The sequence below is a fragment of the Calliopsis andreniformis genome, chromosome 6, assembly GCF_051401765.1.
Source record: "Calliopsis andreniformis isolate RMS-2024a chromosome 6, iyCalAndr_principal, whole genome shotgun sequence".
Lineage (NCBI taxonomy): Eukaryota > Metazoa > Arthropoda > Insecta > Hymenoptera > Andrenidae > Calliopsis > Calliopsis andreniformis.
This window is the reverse complement of record NC_135067.1, coordinates 13,462,964-13,481,750: the sequence shown is the minus strand read 5'-3', so window position 1 is coordinate 13,481,750 and position 18,787 is coordinate 13,462,964. Positions and strand designations below refer to the sequence as shown.

Below are 18,787 nucleotides of genomic sequence, written 5' to 3'. Positions count from 1 at the left end.
ACGCAAGCTGCAGCGAAACGGAATGCGTTTTATGCATGAGATAGGTGATTAGCGATCGAGCGTGTTGCTGATCATTTTTCCAGCAGCCGCGAACAAATAAAAGGTGCTTGAATAGTATGAGACAGGTGTACGGTCTTCAATCTTTTTCTGCTTTCTAATTGCATGCAAATATGCTCCACTTTTAATGAAAATATTTTTTTGAGATCTGAACAGGCTTCAAGGTGTTTGATAATAGAGCGTATGGATGTGAAGGTATCCTTGACATCATTCAATGTGGTAATTGTAGTATTATTGAGAAAATGGTAGCACTTTCTAGCGATTGTATAACATTTTTTTAACATTCATCTCTGCCACTTAAGTCTCTGAAGCTTGATTTATTTTCAGATAGAGTAGACATAAGAAGTGTCAACACTAGACAAGTTTCCCATAAATTGCTACTATGTGCCTCTATCTATCACATTTCTCACAAGCTACTAAAACTCTCAGAATATGTCTGACAGTCCTAAAAAATCAATTTCTTAACTTACATCTACAGAACAGTTTACATATGTACCCACAAAGTGTCAAAGGCAAACACACACGCAGGCACGTACCTACAGTGCAAAACGCAAAAGATTAAGGCTTCGTTCGACTTTCAAAGAATTCCAGTTCCACCTAGGCGCGACAAGTAAAGCCGTGGACACTCGTCGGAGCCGAACAGTCACGCGTTACATTCTCCGCTTAAGCAAAGTAATAAACTCTAGGGACGGCGACTTGATACCAAAAGGAAGCCGTCGTTCTTATTCTCGCTAGATTACATCGTTTCCGTCTTAAGTACTCCATTGCGTTGCCTAGCGTGGATGCTTTGCCTCTTCCTGCTAGCCGAGGTAGGACATTATAATTTTCGAATCTCTCGGCATCATTCGTCGATGCTCATACATACATTCATGGTCTCGGGATAGCTTGGGCTCGCTGGACCGATCACTCGAACCGTCCCTCACTCACTACCGTTTCTGCATCACCTTTTTCATCTTCCTGCAATTCCTTTCAGCGGGACTTGATTCGTCGATGGCATCTGCAGAGGGAAAAGAAGATAGTTTTACTTGAGTTTATCAAATGTTAGATTAATTCGAAAATTTTCTAGGATTTTTTAATAGTTATCGGGACTTATCGACGATATTTTTTGGTCAGTCGAATAAGTACTAAAAGTAGATTATTGTGTATGAAACTTAATGGTAGTAGTTGATTAGTAGTGTTAAATGTGTGGGAATATTAGTAATATTGGAATGTTATAGATAAGATGTTGGTTATTCGCTTGCTGTATATTAATATTAAAGTTTAGGACTTTTATTTATCAAGGAATCATTATAACTAGTTAAATTATTAATTCTAGCAGATTACCGCGGTCTTGATATGATGGTTCAACTTGTGCTAACTGTAATTGCAGGGATTATTTTATTGAAACGTTACTGTAACATCAATTCATTAAACTTGATATAGCAGGATATCCGATGATGATTTTTTTGTAAATACGTATATACCTTCCTTCATCAATGAACAGTTAATATTTATCACTTTTTTTAATAAGTATTTGATAGCGTAATTAGATTCCGTTAGAGTCAGTATCTATATTGTGGTATGAAGCACATGTTACGTTGTAATAGTGGAAATAGAAAATTCGATAGAAAATAATGAACTCCAACAAGAATTCCAACTATGAATTAATAATAACATGGGTTTGCTTTTTTTCACAATTTCATTAAATGCTCAAGATGAGCTAATCTTTATTACTGAATTTAGTAACTACATTTTAAGAGAAGCTAATCCCGAAACTTTACATTACAGTTCGTTTCCTTATCTTTCTACAATATCCATTTCTTGGCATTTAAAAATATATCTACGTCTGAATTACGTGTTTTAGTAATAGGAAATGAACATACCCTGTAGTAGGAAATCGTTGCATTTTTAAGCATGTATTAAAATGTAAAAGGATAAGGGGTGAGTTGTCATTAGGGTCATGCACACGCAATTCAACAGCTTTTCAATAAAACAACGTTTATCGTTCGCATTATACTTCGACGTCTACATCGCGTTTAATTATCGCTCATCAGTCACCCCATCTCCATCATTAAACTCATCTCGGCGCTTCTACCTCTCTCATTTATCGTTGTCCTAAATCTCAAACAGTCAAGTCCTTGAAAAATGATCGAACAGATTATATCCTATCATCACTTTAACACGCTCAACTTGTTGCTAGATACTTATTTATTGCAACCATAATTCCTCTCTGATTCAAAACTCTGCGTCCTTTATGGACACAAATTTTCAGATCCTCTGTATTTCATAAAGAATATCAAAACATGGTTAACAATACTAGATTATTATTTCACCGAAAAATATTACATCTAACAATAAGCTGACTTCTGACCTGCCAGGTTTACACAATTATGAAATAGAACCGAAACAAACTTAACTAGAAGCAGGAATTCTAGTGTTAGTCTTGGAATAGGTCCAAAGCTGATAAAGTAGCCTGGATTTCAGGAAGCTGCATTCAACCATGATCCAAGTTCGACGTTGCAAGACGTGTCTATTCCAAGTCGACACCAAGAGCCCAATGGTACGGAATAAATTTTTTTAGTCATAGTTATATACTTTAAAAAAAGTATATAATTAATAGGAATTGGTGTATTGGATCCTCGTCTGTCCCTCTATTCAGAGATCGATTTCATCTAACTATTGCTTCTTCCATGGTTCACTTCCAGCATCCTCGATTGAAACCTTCAAACGTGCATCTTTAAACAAACCCTGTCAGAAGAATCGTTTATGATCCGTGAACAGACTTCCTGGCTCGATGAAAGTGTGTGCTCCCCTTCGTCGAGCAGTTCGTCATGCTTCCTCGACTTTCGATCTTCTTTTCTCCTCCGCGAAATTGTACGTACTCGTGCGAGCGACTCTTCTTCGGCTATCTTTGTCTTTCTCTGCGCGGGTGTTCGCTGTTCCAGCCTCTCGTAGATATATTTCGTGATTTATCACGTCGTCGAAACGCATTAACGTTTTCCACTCGTGTTACGGGATCGTCGTGTCGTTCTCTAGGTAGCGAGCGCTGTGATGAAGTCGTAGCTGACAGTAGGTCACAAATCCATTCGCGGTTATTAACTGCACGGAGGAGTGGTAATTAAAACTTCGATTCGTTTGCTCCTGCTTGATCTCCACTTGTGCACTGGACCGAGCTGAAAGGCTTCGATTCAGTATGGCCTGAGGATATTACTCGTATCGAGAAAACAGCAGTTGCCTTGTGAATAGAAATGTTCCGAGGTAGTTAGCTGTTGAGAGGATACATACCGATCATGTTATTCATGTGAATGTGATGTTATAGCTAGTAAGCTGATAATTTTGATTGTGAAAATTTATATACAATTTATGTTTCTTTTAATAGAATTAAAAATTAGAGGTTTCATATTAAAGATCCAACAGAATTTTAGTATAATAAACTTATAGCGGGTAGCGTATGGAATTGTATTTAGGATTCAGAGATATTTAATTGGACTGTAATTTTCTATATTGTAATCTGTTTATGCTGTACAGCTAATTTTAGAGAAAAGTATGGTCGCAAACTGTGATTTCAAGTAGAGTATGTATTTATACTTTTGGCAGCTCCAACTGAAGGCGTTTTTCTTTGAACAGTTGATACTTCTGTCGTCGTCTTTTCGCATTTCTCGATGCTTCTTTTTATCGTTGCATATGAGGCGTATAATATTTTCGTTGAACCTGAATTGGTAATCCTGACAGAATTTATGGTGGCATAGCCTTTGATCGTGAAGAGCATTTGCCTCCAGCAGTCGCGGCAAATCTTATTTCCCTGAAGTGCTTTAACCCTCTACACTTGGCATGCATCTGAACGACGTTATTACTTCGGAATATAGTTCTGTGTATGGTAACAAAGGTAAACTTATATTTCATCAAACTTGTTTCTCTTTCATTGAATTCGTAATAGTGATGGTTTTAATATTTTTTAAGGATATACTATTAGTTAATATATCTAATGGAATATAGAAGATTGTATCATAAAAATTGAAATGAAAAAAATGTTCAAATCATAAATGAATTAAATCCTATTGATTCCTTCCTTAGATTTCATTAACTTAATACCATTAGTCATATTACCAATTTGTGATAGTGACGATACTTTCGACTCAGACATACTACCAATTCCGTTCCACCCAGTATCCACCTTGTCAAACAAGTACACACGTCGGGCCAGGACCAGTGTCAAATTATTCTTCGAACTCCCTTCATTAACTACCGAACGTGGTACAATTGGATTTCCTGTGTCTAGGGGGAAGAACTGTTAAGTTCTAAGAAACAAAGGGGGAGCATCGTTCGTGTAATAATAACGACAAAACCGCTATCTTAGCGACGGGATCGCCGTGCGTGGCAGAGAAGATAGAAACGATACACTGGGACCTAGGTATTATGCTGACACGCACAGCAGTCCCATAAGAAGCGACTGTCCTATCGGAGCGCGTCTCAAACGGAGAGGAATGATTTATCGAAACACGTAATATGTCTAATGCCTGATAAAAGGCCGCATATAAATGCTCATTCAGTGGAAATACGACTCCAGTGCCTCGTAGTTAACTGTATGTACATGTCAGGACGATTTAAAAAGGTAAATCGATTACTGTCCCCGAGTTTCCTCCCTTGATTAATTACTACCGGCCCGAACGAATATTGGAATGTGATTTCATATATTTTAAGTTGCGCGGTGAATTATATTTCACGCGAGTGAGACATCTGACACGTTACAAGATACTGAAAATGCAGGATAGTATACAGTCATTTTTTTTTGGAAATTGATTTATGGCGTTGCCTTTTTGATGTTCTTCAATGAATCCTAATCTGATTGTTATAACTGCAGCATTAAGAAAACGAAAGATCGTTGATTGGATAATTGAAGCTCTTGGTGAAAGTTCCCCTAGTGTACCGCCTGCTTTAAAATACTTAAACAATAAAATTCTCAAATATTCAAGTATTAAGAAATGAGGTAACTTAAAGAAGAGTTATACTATACTTCGTTTTCCTATTATTTCTCATCTCTCTTATATTCGTCCTTAAATACGTTCTCATAAATACCGTCAAGCTTCAACCTCAACCACCATTTTCACTAAAAAATTTCAATGCGGTTCAGCGCCCCTTTCATTAAAAAAAACCACTCAAATTTTCCCCCGAGTCTCTTCATTTAGCTCTCCACAATAATCGAAACTACCACTTCCCAGAGCTCATCCCCAGCGTTTCTCCAGCCTCCATTGATGAAAGTGATTAAAGGCGTCTTGTGATTTTCGCCGCAGTTCGAGGCTCTCCCGTCTCGGTCGCGATTAACGTAATTCCTCCTCATAATGAACTGCGTACAATCGATCGAGGAGGGAGCCGAAGGGATCTCGACTAGTCGGCAGGAAAAGAAGAACAAAGGCCTCGCCCTGTTCAGGCCGGACCCTCGTCTGGGTTCCGTGACGACCACGCTAGTTAACGTTTTATGAAATCGAGCGGGCCTGGTCGAACAGGTGCACGAATTGGTCCATTCGGCGGTCCAGCTCTGCCTCCTCTCCTTCGCTCCTTCGTCTCCTCTTCTCTAGCTCTTTCTTCTTCTTCTGCGCTCCTTTCGGCATCCCTCGGCCTTTTGCATTCGAGCTCTGCCCGCTCTCGACCTCTAATTCTCGAGGGAACAAAAACTTAATCGGTTGCTTCCTCTGCTCTCCTCTGCGAATAGAACGGCCTCCGCTGAAGGCTGGACAACGGAGCCTGCGGTTGAGAAAGGAGAGACAGAGTGACACGCACAGTGGTATGGAATTAACTTTCAGCTGGACTGGGAGGTCTTTTTGGCTGAACTCGAGGATGGACTGTTGTGGTATGGATCTGATCTTGGGGATTGATTTCTGCGGAGTTTTCAATGCTGTGAATTGGAGACTGTTGTTGTCGGAAGGAGAGTTCAGGGATCGTCAGGTTTTATAGGCTACGTGAGTGGGTGTTAAGTATTCTTAGAGGAGTCCTTGATGGTACTTATTGCTAGGAATGTTAGTTCTAATCCTGTAGGCTAGACATGTTACTGCAGATTTATATTCTTGAAGGAATGGAGTCTAAGTAGAGATTTATTTCATTCTCTGGATGCAGGATATCCCAGCTAAATGGGATCGCAATAAATATCTGCTTCATTTATTGCTGCATGAGACAACCTCTCAGGACAATGTTGCACTGTTTTAAGGAAGTGACTGTTTACATGTCACCGTGGAAAGAATTTTTCTTTCATGCTCATTTTCTCACGATATTTTAAGATCATCAGTATTTTTTGAATGGAATCTTACATTCTTTTTATAACTATTGATGAAATATGAAAATTCTATAAGCTGCTTCAAGTTTATCTGGTACCACAAAATTTCGCTCTCGATTACGTTGTCGATCGTGCCTGCAGAATCTCGATCCCCTAAAAATCGAGGCTATACCATTGCACACGGGGCAAAGGGGAAGAGAAAAAGAAGGGAAGGAAGACAAACTCGAGGAGAAGTCTAGCCTCGGGGGGGATCCTTCCGAGAGGCGTGCGATCAGGATTACCTTCGGGGTAATCTTCGTATCCAGTAGCTATAAGCAACTGCATTCATTTAGCCTGTGTGTCGAGACGTGTAGGTGCTGCAAGCAGTCGGACGCAGGCCGGTTTTCACGTTATTACGGGGCACGGGCCTCGAAGCTGCTTAAGAAGGAGCTTCTGAAATATGCTGATGATGGGTGGACGCCGCGAAACGTTACAGTGCCTGCGGTAAACACTTATTTGGCCACATAAGTAATCGCTTCGATCATTACCGATCCGCGAAAGGTGATGGACGAATGTTAAAATGTAATGTGGCCTGAACGATAGCCTGATGAAAATTTATTCGCCTTTCGCCTTTTCGTGATCCCTGCGTTTACGTGGCTACCGTGTAATTTTCGTTCGCTTTTTGGTAACCACTTCCCCTTGCGCTCGGGTAGGTCGAAAGGGTCGAATACGTGGGGACTTTCGAAAGGGGTAAACGAGAAGACATTGAATTTCGATCTTTGTTTGGACATTTGTTAATTGTTGATGACAGGGAAATTTGTGCTACAAGAAATTTTTGTTAGAAGTGGAATAACTTGTGTCATCCTCGAACAATGAATGCAGGGTCACTTTGACTCTGCACTTTAATAGTACAGACAGTATAAGAATCATACAAAAAATACACTTATTTCATGTATCAAGTATACAGAAAACTGAAAGGAAGTAAATTGTATACTATTCAAAATGGGTTTTTCTACATATGTAATTTCTTCCTAAAACTAGTTTTAAGGGTAATGGAACCCTAAATTCACCTTCTGAGGGTTAATGGAAAAGAGGGTATAAGATGGTACTTCTAGGGTGTAGAATAGCACTGAGGATTAAAAGAATTTGGAAAAGCTCTCTAGGATTGATGTCTAAAACCTTTTCCACAACAAATGTCCTACTTCTTAATACAAATACCATAGAAAGCATTTTAACATTGCAAATAAATCCAAGTTCAACTCTTTACACCTGTTCTACTAGAAGCAATGTAATCTACTCCATTATTCATATACTCCATTAATCTACTGCATTATTAATCCTTTACCACGCCTGCAATTACAGCTAGAACAAACTACTACAATCTTTCTCCCTCCTCTCCACTTAATCCTTCCATTTCCACCCTAATTCAATCCACTCTCCCCACACACTCTCCACAGCAAGCAACCTTAACAAATCCTATAAACGAAATCTCCGCTCGAGTAATAAACCCCGCTACAATTATCGCCATAAATAATCGAGTAACGAAGCAGCGCGGAGTACCATCGAGAAACGGAAATAAATTGAATATTAATACACGTACCTTACACAGAGACACTATACACCAGTGTCCCGTGCCAATAAATAACGCTGAAACGTAATACACGAAAGATAACTCGTCTAACAGGAATTCGCTGTTCGCCCCTTTTTCCCAGCCCCGAAAGGGGCAAAAATCGCTGATCAGGGTTCGCCATTTTTCGCGGCACCTCTGACCAGGCGAAACAGAGAAGACCGCGGTGCCCCTTTACCAGAAACAGTCGCTTTGGATCTAGATAGATGCCGCGACCATTTAACACGGACAGACTATCCAGCGCGAATCTAAGATAGTTGACGTGGCGGGCCACAGTCGGTCAGGGATCCTGAAATCGCCGCTGATTACAACGTATCCTCGCGCACGGACGCAATTTTTACCGTGCCCAGTCGAGATGGTAAAGTGAGAACAGTTACACGGCGAAATTTACGGCTCTATTCGCGGTGATAAATGGGATAGTTCAGTCTATTTATAATTTGGAGTTAGCCACGAGCGGACGTCTTGGTGGTGACCAGCGAGTCACGAGTTTCGAGTATCCTTTCAGCGAGATTTATGGAATTAACGCGACGACTTTCGCGGGGCTAATTATTTTGTCGCGCGCCGACGCTCGTATTTTATATTTTGATACGCTGGCCCTCTCGTGAAAGTCCCCGCGGATGGGCCCCGCATAATTGGAGGAGCGGATTAACCTCGAGAGATGGCCAGAGGCGTAACTTTGGATCAGTCCGTATATTTGACGTGTAATACTGGGTAGGATTTGTTGCGAGGTCTTGTTTGGCGATGATGTGGAGGGGAGTTGGATTGAGGAGTTGGACGAGGTTGATGGGATTCGTAATTAAGGATGGGAAAACTTATGGGGCCTAAAATATGGATTTTAGCTTGGTTTCAGCCATTGCCTTCTAACGACGAGTTATATATTGTTATTGGGCTTGGGTTTGGAATGGTTACTGCAGAGACTTTGAGTTATAATAATAACTAACACATATGATACGAAATTAGTCTCAATTATGGGAGTGGATACTGTTACATTGTAGAATTTAAGAAGAATCATTATAGCCATTTCTCTACTAATTCTTTAATTTACAGATTTCTCTTTTTCCTTCAATTATGTCCAATGAGTACAACCATAGAAATATTATAAGAGAGTGAATTAACAAAAGTGCTTCAGGAATTAATTTTCACTAACTTGAATGATATTTCTTAAATTTGTATACTAGTTGTAAGTGAGAGATATATTTTTTTATCTATGTTAGCTATGGAAACTTAAACTATTTATCTATTTTTCCATGTCAATCTTTAAAAAACAGTACAAAGAATCAGGAGAATGGGATTTTTATCTTTTTCCAATTCAAAGCTCTTGATAGAGATACTACTGTGTTGTTGCCTGACATATTAAGTCATGTGTGAAGAACTCCGATACAGATATACTATCTCGGTACCAATGGAAGCACTGTCGACGTGAATCCAGATAGTCACGCACGGGAAAACTGCTTTCATTGGCCGACCGCTGATCACCACCCCTGATCGAGCAATTTAAATGAGAAATCGAAGGCAGGTTAAACGTGAGCGCATAAATAGCGAGAAGCACATGCAGTGCGGGAGCGTAAATTATGAAAACTTATACAGATTGCAGCGATTACACAAAGTGCTCTTTTCCTGAGAAATAAATTAAAACGGCGTGTCTGATTACATTACCTTTTAATGCGAGCATATCCGTTTACAATCGGTTATCTCCCTTCCGGTTTCCTCGTTCCTCTTTTTCTTAAATAAACTTTTATGCCTTGCGAGCTCTTCCTCAGGAAAGTGGAAGAAATTGTTCAATTGAAAGAAAGTTTGACAAGCTGTATTAGAATCTTTTTAAAAAACTATATATTTTCTGTATTTCAACCCTTAGTCGATACGATAAAATAATACCATTTAACGTGAGACATGATGAATAAAAGACCAGAAGTAATTTAGAAAAAAATATATTTCTCAACCACTCCAAAGCAATGGTAGTTTCTCAAACCTTCCTGCATGAAGGTAAAGAATAACGAACCAGGTGAGAAATTCGATGACCCTCGTGGACACTAGCTCACCCCAGACGCTCAGAGTCGCGACAAGCCTCCTCGGTCCCAGATCCCATAACACTCTCGCAACGTGACGGTGGAATTCGTTCCCGACCCGAGTCTCGAGCTCGTTCCTTTTTTTCTGAAAATTCCGTCGCTCGGCGTCCGCGGAGTCTGGGCCAAGAGACGCCCAGAAGAGCGACCACGATCCCGATGCAGCAGACTCCCGTGCAGAAATAAACCCGAGCAAAACAACGTGCCTAAAAGCGAAGCGAGATAGAACGGTTAGCTAAGGACAAGCGATTAAGGCCCACTCGAATGAAAAGGGAGTCGCTGATACAGCAGGCCCGATGGTGGGAGGGAAAGGAGGAACACGGCTGTGAATTCGCGACAGATAAAGAAACGCTCGGGAGAAAGGGGGCGAGATGGAGTAGGATCGTGGTGAAAAGGGGACGAGGGGGAGAAAGAGAGAAAGAGGAGAGACCCATTTCACATTCTGCAGAGAGCTAGTCAGCGGCTAACTATAAGAGGAGCTAACTATAACCCGGAGTCCCTACCCCCGGTTGCTATTTCCAGCGTTGCGTTTGTCGCACTGCCAAACCCCTCCTGGTCTCGTCTCCTTTCCTCCCTCTCGCGTTACCCTCTCTGTGCCCTGTGCCCGCGTGAACGTTGCGTTCCTCAACGTGGCGTCGGTCGCGCAAAGAACGCGGCGTCACGGTCCGGTGGCCTCTGTCTAGCAGAAAACTTCATTCTTCGGTTGCGTGCACCGTTTCCCCAGGGGAGCAGCCCATTCCGCGTCTTTCTCCATTGCAATCGATCGATCGCAATTTGTTTCGCGATGGAATCGTGGAATTCGGTAAACGACTGCTACGTCGCCATGGTTTTTTCGCAGGTTCTGAAGTAGAGGAGGTTGCTAGGCTTTTGTGCTTGCTAGCGGTACTCACTTTTTCAGGTGGAGTTTTAATGTGGGTGAACTCGAGCTGGCTTAGTGTTTCGTTACGTGGTTGCAGGTAGATTGACGTGTGTTTGAGGTTTTATTTAATGTGTTGGTTGAGCAGTGGTAAGACTGATTTTTAGATGGGAGGAATGGAGACTTTTGGGGTATTGTGTCGTTTGGGGTGGGTTGAACTATTGTGGTTTGAACTTGAAGGAGGATGAACTACCTGGAGCTGAATCTAGATTAAATTATTCTACCTTAGGCTAGCATAAGTCTAGGATAGGTGGAACTACCTTAGGACAAACCTGGGCTAAGTTAAACTACTCCTAGGTCGAACCTGGGTTGAGATGAACTATCTTGGGTAGAGCGTAGACTGAACTAAACTACCTTAGAGTAAAACTGAGCTAAGTAGAACTACTGTAGATTAAACCTAGTTTGAGATGGATTATCTTAGTTTAAGTTTGATTTAGGTTGAACTATCTTGGGTTAAACCTCGACTAGGTTGAACTACTCTAGGTTAAAGCTGGACTAGGTTGAATTATCGTAAGTTAAATCTAGTCTGAGTTCGATTACCCTAGGCTAAACTTAGACTAGGTTGAACTACCCTGCATTAAACCTGGACTAAATTAAAGTACCTTAAGCTAAATCAAAACTAGTATGAAGTACCCTAAACTGCATTTCAAGAAGGTTGTATTACCTATATTAGAAACTTCAGTACATCTGATTGATGACTATAAAATGATTATAAATTATTATACTATTTTTTACTAATGCGTTTACTCCATTGTCTGTTCCAGATACACTGCCAACGCAAGCCTACTCAAACGTCAAATAATGATACTATAAGCTGCCGTCTGTCGGATTTCGTTCAACGTAGAAGTGACATTGTGAGTATTCTTTTACTGTCAGTACTAAAATGCAAATTTAAGAAAGTAGTAAAGATAAAAGAAAAATATTCGAGGAATCGTATACTTCTTAAAATATGTCCAAGCATTTTTTTTATTTCCAACATACATATCTCCATTTTGACTATTTCCTTTTTTAAACGTTAATTTATTCAGCATCATCGTGATCCTGTCTGGATACTCGAGAAATATTAACAGGAAAACGAATAAACTAGGAACAATTTTTATGGGGAAAGATTCGCGATCACGTTCCTAGCCAACTAAATTATGCATAATTGTGTGAAACATGATTATTTATTAGTCAGATAGATATTAAATCTTATTTTTAACGTACTTAATTGGATGGCTCTAGCCAGAAACGAACGTCGACTGTTAAATACGCAGACTGATGAATAGTAGAAACGTTCGACCAGTAGGTATCGTTTTAATATTTATTCTACACGCGACGTAGGTTACACGAGAACATCGGTTAATAATTAAGAAGTATTACTTGCGAACTGGTTTGATATTCCTATCACTGGCGCATGTCTACTACTGTATAGATTATCCTGATAATTAACTCGAAAGGATGTCTAGCTTCGGAATTGATAGGTTAATTATTTTAGAATGAGTCTCAATAGCTATCAACGATTTAATCAAATACTAACTGTCGATCTATTTTTATTCAAACTTGAGAACAACGTCTATTCCATTAATTTTATAAATCTGTCGACTTGAAAGATACATTAAAAACCGCACTTCATAAATATTTCCAAACTTATTAAACATTCGAGTATTTAAAAATTTTTATTTTATCTATAAGTAACTCAAGATCTGTAGAAGTTTCAGTAGATCACTAGACACTCGCTTCCAGATTTATTATACGCTGCTCGTGCTCATATCTCTCGCATGGGTGCTTCATATTTGACCGAACTGCAGCATTTTATTTACACTATATGCACAACACTCACCCTACAGAAAATATATAAAGACCTCGTGCCAATTAAAAGTTATTAATCATACTTGGGTAGTTGGAAATATTCCAGCAGGTCGTTCCGATATCGCTCTCATATTCAGTTTATTCCAATTAAAGCACGATTTTCAACTGCAGTTTCCCTTCCGTAAATATCGTGTGTTAATACAGCAGTAACATAATTCTATTAATTACGAAGCTCGCTTGAGCTGTTAGTCGAAATAAAATTGTGCACATTCACGGCATAAAACTATTGATCTCTGTAATTATCCTCCTCACTTCATTCCTGAAGCTATCATTCTCGTTAATAATCAACCATTAGCAATTGCCACTGTAACAGCCATTTACACTAATTAATCGACGCGTACTCTAAGGTCAGTTTCATTTAAAAGCGTTACAGATCGCGACTTCTAGTTACCAGTCTGAAATTGTTCGTCCACGTCCTCGGTGAAGGCCCTCGCGATTGGAATCTTAATTCGAGGAGACCTCTTCAGGAATCGACAAGCAGATTCGCGTCTGCCGATGTTTTCGCGTTAGGGACATGCGTACGACGTCGAATGCAGGCACGCGCATAGATTAAAATTGCACGTGGAAGCGCGAGCGCACGCATACACACGCAAACACGTATGTACAGGTTCAATTAAGCGTGGACTCGTGACTGATCGAAGCACCATGCGGTCACTGCTCGGACCTATTTTAGCGACGCTGAGCTGCTTTTATTGGCTAAATTCTATTATTTATTTACGGTCGTGCTGCTCTATCAGGCTTGGGATAGCGGAAACATCAGAGGCTTCTATGGCTTCCAACTGAGATCATGGCGTTGATAGCGTTAATAGGTTAATGAATTTAGTTAAATCTAGTGAAGGATATCGAGGACATTTTTTGTTCGGTTTTTATTTATAAAAATCAGTCTGGAAGATATTCATTAGATATTCGAATATTTAAATATCTAAGCTTTTACATTTTTAAATTTTTAAATATTCAAATTTTCATGTATTGAAATCTTTGAATATTCAAAATTTGAATTACTCATTTCGATTTTTTAATCTTAGAAATTTTCAAAACTTTTTTCATTTGCTAAGTTCTTCGACTTTTGTCAAGATTTACCACGATTCGCCAAAGATTACCAAGAACGATCAAGAATTTTGTTCTCCATTAGTATTACCAATCCCCACAATATTCTTCTGCTATACCTTATAATTTTCGATTCACTTTGATTAAACTCTCGCTTGGAGCCATAGATCTTCTAAGTTCCTCGAGTCATCTGTAATCTTCAATCTTGCCTTAGCTACTCTAACGCTACCAGCACTATGCCCTGTATACATATACACTCGTATCTCCACATTCCAATTCGCCAGTTGGTTTTCTAGTAGCCTGTATTATGTGCTGGCAAGAAATAGAAACTTCGCACATACTTTTGGCTCCGACAGCACTTCGCAATTCACGGCGGGTTCGCCGAGAATTCATGCACCTATTCGACAATGAGACTGCAATGTAAATTCTATGCTCTGTTTAACTCGATGAACTTCCTCCAACTAGACAGGCTTCCCTTTCAAGCTGAATTGACAGAGTACCACGCTGCCTGGCAAGAAATCAGCTTGACCATCTAATTACAGTCGATTCTCTAGGAATTAAGCTCGCGTTTCTTTCCAGTCAGCGCTAGCTCGGCCCGCTTCTCGCGCGTCGACCTGCACTGTGATTTTCGTGCGATTGAGGGTCTAATCGCGATTAGAGCGCAGAGACAGAATTAGCCCACGTCAACTCGTGGAAATCCTGAAAAAGTGTGTTCCTGGCCGATCGTTGCGCTTCGAACAAGGGATCGCGTGCATCCAGTGCATCACCAAAACGAGCCCACCTTCAGTCGTTTCTTTCGATCCTTGGATTACTAAACCGTTAACTCTTACCGTTCTCCTAGATCGTGGAAAAACTTTCTTGGCTTTCTTTCGATCATTAAAATGCTATTAAGGAAATGTGCGAGGTTTCCTGGAGTAAGCGTTTTGTTGATGACAATCTTCGTGCAACCTTAGGAACGTCTATCCTTAGCCTATCTGATACTTAGAATGTTGATAGTTAAGATTTCTTCTGTTTTTAGTTTGGTGAATTATTAGACTCTTATTATATTTTAGTTTCAAGTGGCATGTCTAAAGATGATGTGTTGAAGACTGCAGGTTGCAACAGAGTTACATACTTGGTTCGAAAAAAGGCATACTGTCAATTGCGAGACTCATGTTGCAATATCATCAGCGAGTTTTATTGCTGAACAGATGTCCCAGACAATTGAATCGAATTACGAGATTTAAATGGAAGGTGGATGCTATTGATTGCAGAGGATCGCGTTCTGAATAATTAAGTGTGTTTAATTGCAAGCAACGAAATGAATTCTGTTGTACGAAATGTGAATACGAGAGAGATTACGCATTTCAAGTTTCTGTAGTCATTAGTGTCTCGTATTACAAAACTAATTTTAATGTTTAGAGTCTTCTAATAAATGGCACTTTGTAGGTAACAGATTGCAAACAGTAATAAGCAAGATCATTACTCTATCTTTGCTTCATTTGATTTTCGCTAACTTTCTCTGCAATACTGCCAACATCGTAAAAGAGAACGACAGTACATTTATCGACCAACTCTACTTATTAAGCCCAATAATTTCAGTTGTCTACAATATTACTGCTATCAATTTATCGTGGCGCTAGAAAAGACTGAAACGAATTATATCGCCACCTTAACAGCTACTCAGTAGAAATCCCATAATCCACCCCAAACTATTTATAAAAGGTACGTCTACTGTTCCCCGAGGTTGTTTTAAAAATACCACTCAATAATGTCGAACAATTTTACTACCGACTGGATCGTTGCGAAATTCGTCGTAATTAGTCTGAAGTCGATTAAGTCGATGCAATATCCAGCGTTTTAATGCGCGAAAGTAAAGGCACGTGCCTGTATGTATGATTCAGAAGTTTATTACCGTGTAAGTGCTGGGTAAAAAAGGTCCCATAACTCGCGGTTCGAACGCACCGAGCATCCACTGTGTGCGAGTAGTTTTCTGGTAGTCAGCTGCGTGCGTAATTCAGGCGAAAGGAAAATCGTTGTGTTGCAACTTGCAATGCCAATTCGATTCACAGTCGAATAGCCAGCATGCACGAGTGAACCGAAAATTTTTGGATTCCTTTAGGAGGGTTGATTTTTAATCGAGAAACAGTGTAAATTCTAATATACATTACTATTAGAGTTGGATTCTGTATTCTTCTTAATGAAAATTCATGCATTGGTCGCGCAGTAGAATTTGGGCGAGGTTTAATAATTCATGTCACGTCGAAACATGGGTCATTGGCTTAGCAAGCGGGAAACTTTAATTATGCATGCAGTATAAGAATAAACGAGGAAATTGGTTACTTCTTCAAATATTATGTGTAAGCTTGTGTACTTGGCTTCTTATCGTTGCAGGATCACGTTGTCGAACCAATTAATTCGGGAGCTGAACGATCTTGACGTCTAATTAGATGCAACAAGAAACGAGTGAAGCTGCAAATTGAGTTAAAGTCTTTTTTGTGTTTACATAAAATATTATCCTTATCTTTGCAAATAAAAACTATAATATTCTGTAAGTATAATTCGCAATAATTACAGTGTTATTAACCACATAAGGTTTGCAAGACTTTTGTATCAAGAATCTTGAAAAAGATTGCTTTACTCTTCTTCTTAATCTTATCTGTCCGTATCGTTTCCAAAAAATTAACCTTTTCATGTTCAAATTTTAAAAAGATTCCATATTAACGCGAATAAAAGAGACGTGTTACCTTTTTTAAAAAAAAGTGCATGGTATCTTCAGAAGATCATCGAATGCTGGCGAATCGATTACGACAGAATAGCCGACCTGTCTCTTTGCATATTTAAAGAGGCGATAACAAGATTTCAGGATTAGCCTCGAGTCCCAGCGACCCGGTGAGAGGTGAATTGCTGTAAAAATTGTACGACTTCACCAGCTAGATTCCCCTTTCTCCCTGGAACGCGGCGGGATCGAGGCTCCTTTCTAAAATCAGTTTTGGAGGTAATGACAGGTGGAGGTTGTAGGTGTTAGCGTTCACAAGTCTATGGGCAACGTATAGCGAAGGGAAGATATTATGTAAATAGTCACTCGAACGGGCACATCTGCACTTCGAATTGCACGCCGTGTAATATTTGAAATTATAGATGTACCAGGTTTTGACGAGGGTCGGGGAAAGCTGAAGAAACTTCGTTGCACGTTATGTCATGTTCAATAGGGGAAACATGGAGCCGAGGGGGGCTGGTGTACTAGAATGCGGAGCCCCTGGTAACTTTTTCAGTCGAAATAATGAAGGCGTAACTGTGGAGGAATGGTAATGCAAACGAAAGCGTGGTAGCCACACACGCCTCGAAATTGTTTCGTACGTTCGAACTGCAATTGCGAATTGATTTACCTCGCTGTTCTGCGAAGTGGCCTAAGAGAATTCCTTCCGGGGTGAATTTGATTCAGGGAGGTAATACTGCAAATTATAGAATCGGAGGAACTGGGTTAATATCAAGTCGATTACTAATTCTGTACCTGAGAGCCAAAGTGACTCAAGTTCTTTTTTGTTAATTTTCAGGTGAGCTGAAAAACAAATGCATATGCGTATTATTTTAATAAGATCCTGTAAGAAAGTTAATTTTGAAAAAAATGGGCTTGGGTCAATCTGGCTCTGAGGTACAGAGATTAACCCTCCTCCCTCAAGATTCAATTTACAAAAGTAATATCAATTTGAATGAACTAGAAGGAAGTGGGTAAAAAATAAACACTGCTATCTTTTGTTTAAAAAAGTACGTACATTGTTCATTCAAGAATTAATCTCTCTTCATTAACAGAAGCTAATCTGAATGCAGACAGGAAATTAAAACATATCTTTTGTAATATACTCGTTCCTTTGTGTCGAATAAGGAATTCTCTATCAAACTTTTAATTGATCCTGTACACAGCCGAATTGCTTAACAATTCTGCGCTTAAATCATTGGCAATAAGACCCAGATTAGTCATACAATTCAGTTTCACGTCATCCATAGATCCTTTATTTCCATTTTTTTCTTCCATTGCGTTATTCACCCACTTACGTCGCGAGATACCATAGCTTGCGTCAATAAATACCCCATTTATCTCTTTTCCTTTTGCACCAACTCCGGGCCAGAGTCTATTCTGAACCTTAACGCGAATTGTTTTACTTTCAATGCTTGGACGCGATATTTATCGGCTACTGGGTTCATTCGTGATATACAAAACTTATTTCTACAATCCACAAAGGCTTAATTATTGCTCTTTATCCCGACATACTTCCTATTCAAATAACCCCAAAAAGTAATTATTTATTCAACCCTACCTACTATCAAAGTCTCCAAACAACAGGTCTCAAACATTTACAAAAACAGTATTCCATTCTATACACATTTGAAAGCAATTTTCCATTAAAACAAGTTAATAATGTCCCCAACGAAACTAATACATTTCAACAGCAAAACTCCATAAAGAGAATCACGTATCGAACCTAGCCAGTATTACAAGCGAACGCATATCGAGTACATCGCAGCGTAAATCAAGCCGCGTGTCTCCATTTAAGTTCTCCACTTGCCTGATAATTTCTAAATTGCCCAACAAATGCACTCGCGTTAATGGATGCGATACATGTAATTGGCAGTGTGCGTGCACGCTCGTTCGCGCGAATGGTGCTCCCATTGATCGTGCACCGAACCGTAATTTTTCCAGGATTAATTTCACCTTAATTTTGCTGGCTAACCGACGCGCCAGCTTCAAGGTATGCAACAAATGTTTCTCCTTCTACCGATCGCGGCGCGGCCGCGTATATATCGCGACACCTCCTCAACCACGGCGAGGAGTGAAAGTACTCGGAATTCTTGCGGCCAGTTTGCGCCGAGGGTTCGCCTCCGAAGAGGCTTACGCAACGGCGCATATGGTAACAGGTGTATTACCTGTGTAATAACGTGTCCAGGGGATCCGCTGGCTCGTTCGCGCGGTACGTATCGACCACAATGTTGCACGCGTGTAAAAACATCGCGGACACGAA

At 40.0% G+C, this 18,787-nt stretch overlaps 2 protein-coding genes across 2 annotated transcripts in view; one reads left to right on the top strand and one right to left on the bottom strand.

Annotated features, from left to right (window-relative positions):
- Positions 1-18,787, top strand: part of LOC143181139 (uncharacterized) — an 82,913-nt gene that overhangs the window by 36,725 nt on the left and 27,401 nt on the right. Inside the window, exon 2 of the mRNA XM_076381394.1 lies at positions 11,654-11,743. The gene's annotated coding sequence lies outside the window, so the exon portion shown is untranslated. The remainder of the gene's footprint in view (positions 1-11,653; positions 11,744-18,787) is intronic.
- LOC143180083 (uncharacterized) lies at positions 738-13,387 on the bottom strand. Its single transcript, XM_076379614.1, has 6 exons — positions 13,255-13,387; positions 13,132-13,183; positions 9,910-10,179; positions 9,567-9,661; positions 923-1,054; positions 738-857 (listed from the first exon to the last, which is right to left on the bottom strand). Coding segments are annotated over exons 1-4 (456 nt in total). The 3' UTR covers positions 738-857; positions 923-1,054; positions 9,567-9,660.